This window comes from Seriola aureovittata, chromosome 23 (assembly GCF_021018895.1).
Source record: "Seriola aureovittata isolate HTS-2021-v1 ecotype China chromosome 23, ASM2101889v1, whole genome shotgun sequence".
NCBI lineage: Eukaryota > Metazoa > Chordata > Actinopteri > Carangiformes > Carangidae > Seriola > Seriola aureovittata.
The window spans coordinates 13,184,645-13,192,666 of NC_079386.1; the positions used below are offsets into that span (position 1 = coordinate 13,184,645).

The window sequence follows — 8,022 nt, forward strand, 5'->3', positions numbered from 1 at the left end:
GACATACATGTCGTTTGAATTCCTTATGCATGCACACATACACCCACGCTCACCAGAGATATGTATGTGTGTGTATGTGTGCGTATGTGTGCGTATGTGTGTGTGTTTGGCTGCAGAAGAAGAGGATGTGCTTGCATTGGCAGGAATGAGACAAACTGGTGTGGGTCAATACTTGAGGGGGGACAAGGTGGGTGGGCGGGGTGCTATGGGAAGGGGCTGATGGTTCAGACGGGACACTCTATTTATATTCCGACTGAACTGCCAACACAGCACACCTGAGACTTGAACACGCTCACACAAAATAGTGTAAAGTCTGCACTTTAACCCTCATTGCACACGGTACATGAGCCCAGTGTCAGGCAGACAGATGCAATCAGAATGCACCAAAACGCATCCTCCTGCTTGTGTTTAGACCTCAGCCTCTGGCTTGTGATCTGATCCCATCTTAACTTTGTCTTTTGTGTGCTGTATTGACATTCCCCTTGCTAATAAAACACTGATGGGTTACACTGTAAACCAATTACAACCTAATCAAATTAGAAGAAATCAGTGGGAAAGAACCAAATGTGTCAGAGTCAACTTCAGCTGCTCTGTTGTTGCATGGAAAACTAGGTCCTTCGTCATTTTCTATTGTATAACAGTGTTGATTGGTAACCTTGTGTTGTAGTAAACAACAGGAATTAGGTCAGGGCAGTAGATATTTTTTATGCCCGCTGGGATGGCGAGCACCTTTGTCACAACTGTCGCGCATAAACAGGTGCTCAGTCACCCACAGCAACCTATCACCGGTGACACACCCCGCTCCCCGCTCATCGCCTTCCCTTTTTCCGGTGTCAGCTTCCTAATCGAAGCAGCGTAATGGACTCATTCTTCCAAAATGCTGCGCACAGATCACAGTGGAAGCCTCCTCGTTCTCAGGGGCAGAGTGATGATGCGCCAAACAGTCGGCTTTAATTCAGCTCATCACCATGGTGATGCTCCCATCAGAGACGGTGCTGGGATTTTTCTGCCCCGCTCGTCCCACACTCTCGGTCCCTCTTTCTGTCTGTCGCGCTCTTTCTCTTTGTTTCTTTTCTCTCTTCTTCTTTGCAATTCCCTGTCCAAGTCTAAGTCATTGTTTTAATATCGCTTCTCCTTTTTGTTGCCTCCTCTTCTCATTCCACAGCAGAAATTTAACAGATCGATAAAATAGTCTGTACTGGCCGGGAAGAGACGTACAGTATCACACTGGAGTCACTGGCTGTTTTAGCTGCTGTGCTGTGACTCTGGGAGCAGAAATTCATTTGTGCTGTGGCTCCTTGTCCACTTTGCACTCAGCTTATAGTTGATTGGTATCTGATACAGTGATATTGTGTTCAGCTCTGGTGGATACTGGCAGCCTGAGCAGAGCTGAAGTGAGCAGTGCAGGCTCAGTTACTCTCATATTTGTTGGAAATGTATTAGAAAGGAAACGTGAAGGTGAGGTCAGTATCACACTGTGGGTGTAGAAAGAAGAAAAACGCAAAGGATGTAATGGAGAAAGAAGTACAATGATGTAAAAACTAAGAAGGAACAGTACAAAGAAGAGGACAAAAGAAAAAGATAAAGAAGATTTTTGTTAAACACAACAGGGGGAATCACAGAGATGGAACACCGGCCAAGTCTTCTGAAGCCCCTAACAGACACAGGGGAAGCCGTGATCTGCACAGATATGTAAACACCCGGCTGTGATAACACTCGCACATAGACACGTCCTGGGCTCTGAGGCACTGTGAATTGTTCATGCACATATGCATTTAGATATTTCATGTGCAAGCTGCAGAGAATGGAGTTGGCCAAGACTTATTAGTAATAAAGAAAGGATTTGAAGTTTAGCTGTTAGCTGCTTCAGCCTCTCATGTTCTCTCATAGATTTTGGCACGTCACCACAGATGAAGCAATACTGAGCTATGTGGACAGCTTCAGTTGAAACACTAAATAGAGATGAAAATAAATGCAAACTTTTATTCTCCGAAAGGTTTTGTTATTAATTACCATTATTAAAACTTGAGTTCTGAGATATAATAAATATTTGAATCTTTCTTAAATCTCAACAATCTGCAGTGATCTGGGTCAAAATTTATATCACAACACTAATAAAAATGTTTTCCCAGTGTCCATGTATGTTACAAAATGGATCATCTATGCAAAACTGCATAAAAAATAATCAAATGGATATCTAGTGCAATAAACTTTCTTCTTACTGTTATGCAATACATCAGACTAAACCCAAAGGGCTTAAAGCCCATAAAAAATTCAAAATCTGAAGTCATTTTCTATATCATTAAATAAAAATGCAACAAGATTGAAGTCAAAGAAAACATCCCAATTATAACCCTTATTATTAAGAGAAGACTTTTAAACTCAACTGCTGGAAGAAGCTGATTGAGAAAAAAGGTTTTCAGGACATTTAATGACACGTTTTTATTTTAATTACATCTGGTACCAAATTATTAATTTAAAACAATAAAACATTATGATCATATCATCACAGTATAATACCACTGAACGTTAATAAATGATGTTGAATTGTTGTTCAATTCTAGTGTCTAGCGCTGCTGTCCATCAAATGTAGAGCCACTTTCTCCAACCACTGACCACCAAAACCACCTGAACTTGAAAAGCAGTGTCCTTCTGTGTCACTGATTTGAAAACCTGACCTGTTGAGTATGAAAAACACACACATTCCTGTGTGACTCACAGTCATACCTGTCCATAAATGGAAACATTTGTGTGATGTGTTTTCACGGACCCAAAGTACACTGCACATCCCTGTCATCGGGCCCCAGAACAAAGGTCACATTCCTAGTGAAAAGGTCACACTCATGTGTCATGGGTCAATTCACAGTGAGTAGAAGGTTTTTGTGTTTGTCACTACTGGCGTGTGCTCATTTCCTATGCATTTATGCTTGTGTACGTGATTGTGTGTGTGTGTGTGTTCTGGGAAGAGGGTCTTTCAGGTTTCATGCCCTGGTTGGCTTTCCCCATAGTAAGGGATACTAGAGGGATTTAGCCGTAAAGCCAGCTCCATTGTTGTCCAGCTGGTGGAATGTACTGGTCCCACTGTGTGCGAGTGTGGCCGTGTGTGTGTGTGTTGCATACCTGCATATGATAATGGGTGTGTTTATGTCACTGCACATTCTTATGTTGCCTTCTAATGTGTTTCTGTGACTGTACTGGGAATGAAAGTGTGTTTCTTTGCTTCTGTATGTGTATCGTGGCCACGGTGTGTGTGTGTATGTGTGTGTGTGTTGCACACTTGTGTGTGGGTGGGTGTATGCTTGTGTCATTGTAAGCCTGCTGTTACCATAATCACCTATAATGCTGTATCAACAAATGACCTTTCATGAAACTGTTCCCTTCAAATCGCACTCTGTAGCTTTTAGTTCTGCTCAATGTGTAGTTATGGATGACTCGCTTGACTGAAAGGAGTGAGACGGTAAAAGGAAAAGAGTTTCCATCCAGGGTCATGGGTCAAAATATGATTTATCATCTTCAAGTTGTTTCAATCTGGACAGTTTTTTGACTTGGACTGGTCTTGACTTTGAGCGTCCTCCTTGTGGACATGCCCTTCTCCACATCGACTGTATTCTTAAGAGTCTTTACAGGTCTGGAGGAGGTTGTGTAAAGCCTTTTTTTTTTTTTTTTTCAGCTGTATGAAATTTGATAAGTGATGTCACTTGAGTTAGTGTCACTTTGGTCTAAAGACCAAAAGATCTGTTGGTGTGAAAAAAGCAACTATCAGAAAAATGTCTGGAAAAACAACTTGTTGATTGTCTTGTGACAATCTGATTATTTTATGTTGTATTTGGCTTCTTAATGATAATAAAGAAAGGGATTCACAGTATTTTGTCGCACAACTCGCACAACTGAAGGCAAGAACGCAGCATGCAAAACTATAAATGATTATATTTGAAATATATTAAATTTTTGCTTTTATCTAGGTTATGTGCTTTCCATCATGGGTCGTCGGCGGACCCTCCCTAACATCAACTCTCCAGATTGGGGCATCCGCATGCAGGCTGAGAGGCAAGCTGTCAACTTTATGGTCCAAGGTAGGATGACTGACAGTTGCGTGGAATTGCACCAGCCTGTGTGCTGGTCTGTAAAAGCTGGACCTTCTTCATTTGCTTCTAGTGATCACAGAGTGACAGCTGTTTGTGGATAAAGTCAATCACTGTAACTTCATTTAATATCCTCACAGTTACAACATGTTAAAACCCCGAACTCGCAGGGTAATTGTCATCACTTTGATGACTGCTTGGAAACATGTTTGTGGTCCAACAGATGCGTGTGTTATTTTTGTTTATGTGTATGTGTGTACAGGTTCTGCTGCTGATCTCTGTAAGATGGCCATGATCCGAATTTTCAAATTGGTCTCCTCCACCACCTCGCTCTCTGCCAGGTACACCATGGCTCTGCAGACTGAGGATGCTCATATTACAAGCCATTGCTCCCATGTTATACCTAACACTGTATCCTTCTATCTCTCCTTTCATACATCTACTGTAACAAAATACACTCTGGCTCTTCACACCGTGCATCTTTGTGAATCTACACAGGAAAAACAGGCCCTATATTTATAGACAGGAACTGACTTGAGTCTCTCACATCAAAACACATGAGAAGCATTCACTGGTTTAGCAGCCAGCTGAATTTTTTGAGGCATGTTCCTGAATGATTTCTACCGTTGCATGCCCAACTTTCAGCTAGAGTAAAGTCTTTGTGGCGATTTGTTAATGAAGATACTTGGTGTCAAATGTGTGTCACACTATTATTAGTAGTTGTGGTTGTAGCGTAGTAGTCTTCTGAATGTGTTTGTAACTGCAGGCTGATAGCGCAGCTCCACGATGAGCTGCTGTACGAAGTGGAGGACTCTCAGGTGGAACATTTTGCAGGTACGTTGATGCATTTACTGTCAGCATTAGAGATCAGTTATCAAATATGCTTGAAATTTATTTCAGATACTAAAGCCTATGGGTCATTTATGTAACAATTCTACAATTTCTAGTGTGGTTGAACAGTGCTGCATAAAAGGGCTTTTCTATTATTATGGCTATAGTGAGTGATATGATTGTTGATATTTGTGTGGATACGTGTGTGCATACACTTTTTGTCTGCAGCTTTGGTGAAGAGCACTATGGAGTCCCTGCAGCACATAGACCATCTGGGTGTCCATCTCAAGGTGAGTGACTAGAACCTGGCTGAGTACAATCATTCAGTTTTATAGTAGGGTCAGTTGTCATGTTTAGAGATTTTACACTGCACTGCACTCTCTACCTTTGTTTAATCATGGACACAAAGTTCAAGTTTTTTTTGTTGCCATGGCACCGAGGCTAAGGGAGATGTACACAATAACAATCGTTCTGTATTAGCAGAGGGGAATGATCACGACCATAGGCACATGGCCGATCGGTAGTAATTGCCTTTACTTTTAAATGGTAGTTGTTAGTTTTGTTGTTTTTAAGACTCAGAAATCATCCTATCTGTCTTTCCGGTAAAAAACCAGTAATTGATCATTGAAATACTGACTATCAAAAATACATGTATTTGCTTCAGAAACCCCCACTACTGGGCGTTTATACTGTGAATTGAATTGAAATTGATTGGTATTGAAATTACCATCCACTTTGACACTTGTCTTGTATTAGGCAGCAGTTGAGGTGAGTGACGAAAATCAATGTAGGTCACTGTGAACACATCATGTTACACATGTATGCTAACACCCTGACACATATCCCCTTTCCTCTGTGTGTGTGTGTGTGTGTGTGTGTGTGTGTGTGTGTGTGTGTGTGTGTGTGTGTGTGTGTGTGTGTGTGTGTGTGTGTGTGTGTGTGTGTGCGTGCATGTTTCCGTGCATGTTTCCCAGGTCCCCCTGAAGGTGGTGGTCTCCAGTGGCAAGTCCTGGGGGTCCATGTCTGAGCTTAACATCCCTCCAGTGTCTCCCTCTGCTTTTCTCTGAGTCCTTTGACTCTCTCCACCACGCCCCTGTGTTCAAATAATATACCTTTTTTTCACCAACATTTTCTCCCTTCTCTCCCTCTTGGTGGGTTCTCATCTTTTTTCTGAGTTTCTTGTTCCACTTCTCCCTCTCATAGCATGTCTCTCCACCTCTCTCCTCATTTGTCCTGCATCCACATCGCTATGGAAACCAGGCAGCTGCAGCTCCTTCCAGCTCCCAGTTCGTGCTTTCACTCCATCCGTATCCTGGGGCAACGGCAGGAGCCACAGACTGGATTGCGCCAGTTCTCTTTTTTTTCTCTCTCTCTCCTTCTCTGTCTCTCTCCATCCTGAAAAAAAAAAACATTCCTCGTCCTCCTCCTCTCCTCCTCTGTTTTCACACTATCTTGTTAAGACCAATGTGTTTTCTCTGCCTCGTTGCCAAGGTGAAGCTACACATTTGAAGGAGAGCTTGAATGTATTGGTTCATAAAATTGGTTGTTAGAATTATTTTTTTTTTTAAAAGAGCATAGCAGTTGAGCTAAGACTTGTTGTTTTTATGCTTTGTTCGTGTTGAATAAAACTTTAATTTATTCTGTGTTCTTACTTTCCCACTTGAACCCAATGACCGCTCATCCTTTTTCATTTTTTTCCTGCATGTTTTTCTTTGTATTCCAAAAACTAATCCTTAATTAATTAAGCTATTTTCCATATTCCATTTTGTGCAATTTTAGAGCTGATGCGCTTATTAAGAGGTGCAGAACAATTGAAGCAGCATAATAACCTTGTATTTCAACAAGTGAGTTCCCTGATAATATTCATGTGAAACTAAATTGTAGTTGAGTTTTAAGAGAAATTCCAGGGTAAAAAAGAGCAAGAGAGAGTTTTAAAAATCGTATTTAGATATTCAATTACTTTAAGGCCATAGTCTCAGGGACACTTTCTTTAATAAGCTTCACCTTTGTGTTGGTTGCATTCATCTGATTCAAAGCAGATGATCTAATTTTGCTCAGCTGTGAGCATCCAGCGCCTCGCTCTCTCCGGCTCATCTTTTATCCGCTCACTTGGCTCTAGCCCACTCTCCCCTTTGTCTTGTTCGTGCCTCAGTCACACACACACATTCCACGAATGCTCGTACACAAGCATAAACACACCGACAGGTCAGAAACACACGCGCTCCACTTTTTTTTTTCTTTTTTTTTTTTTTATCCACACAGACACCATGAATGCACTCACACACAGTCACCGGCTTCCAGACACACTGACCGAGTTTCCTTGTCTCTGGCAGCCACAGAGAGAATCTTTTTGCCCCTTTTATACTGTCCTCCAATTAAGACCCTTTAAGCCCTGAAAATGGGCCTAGCAGAACTATACGCCTTGTGACATTTCAAACAAAGCCTGACCCCCATTACCTATTTGAAATGTCACCTCATGTTGGTTACTAATTATAGGACTTGTCACTTTTTAAGTCGGTTATAAAGGTGGCATGTAGGATATCTAGCAGCTCGGCCAGCAGCTCTGTCTTGTCATGTACTTACATTCTTCTAGTTCCCTCTCTTTTTCAGTGGCCCTTCACTTTGCCTGTTGAACCCACCAGCAGGAATGTGCTCCCCATGTGCTGATGTGAGAGAAGCTTTTCTCACCAGGTCAGTATGAGCAGTTCAGAGCCACAGCAATGGACAGTGTTATGGAAATCTGCCCCTCTATTCTCTCATTGTTCTGTGGTTGAAGGGTGCAAGGCCTTCCCCCCTTTTGAGAGGGGAGTGTGAGACTGGTATGTGCAAATTCTAGAGAGCACTCTGCAATTTTGGAGTAGGGGTGTTCAAAGGAGGTATTAAGGTAAAACAAACACTAATAAAGCTGCTTTCCAGTATTTTAAACTCCTTTGTTTGCGTTTAGCAAATGCACAGGACGCAACATTAGCTCTACACTTTTGTTCTATCATCAGTCTAGCACCATTTTTGGGCTGGCAGCAAATCTTATTTATTTTTTTTACCAAATTAAAATACAGTTACAAAGGCAGGGAAAAAATGAATCACCACTATATTTCTTGGATTTGAATAT

General features: G+C 41.7%; 1 protein-coding gene across 1 annotated transcript in view; it reads left to right on the forward strand.

Moving 5' to 3' along the window:
• The window catches only part of poln (polymerase (DNA directed) nu), a 51,911-nt gene extending 45,359 nt beyond the window's left edge, over nucleotides 1-6,552 (forward strand). Inside the window, exons 23-27 of the mRNA XM_056368657.1 lie at nucleotides 3,963-4,073; nucleotides 4,345-4,423; nucleotides 4,849-4,916; nucleotides 5,142-5,203; nucleotides 5,888-6,552. Coding sequence (XP_056224632.1) covers nucleotides 3,963-4,073; nucleotides 4,345-4,423; nucleotides 4,849-4,916; nucleotides 5,142-5,203; nucleotides 5,888-5,980 — 413 coding nt within the window. The 3' untranslated portion in view covers nucleotides 5,981-6,552. The remainder of the gene's footprint in view (nucleotides 1-3,962; nucleotides 4,074-4,344; nucleotides 4,424-4,848; nucleotides 4,917-5,141; nucleotides 5,204-5,887) is intronic.
• Nucleotides 6,553-8,022: the final 1,470 nt, after the last annotated feature.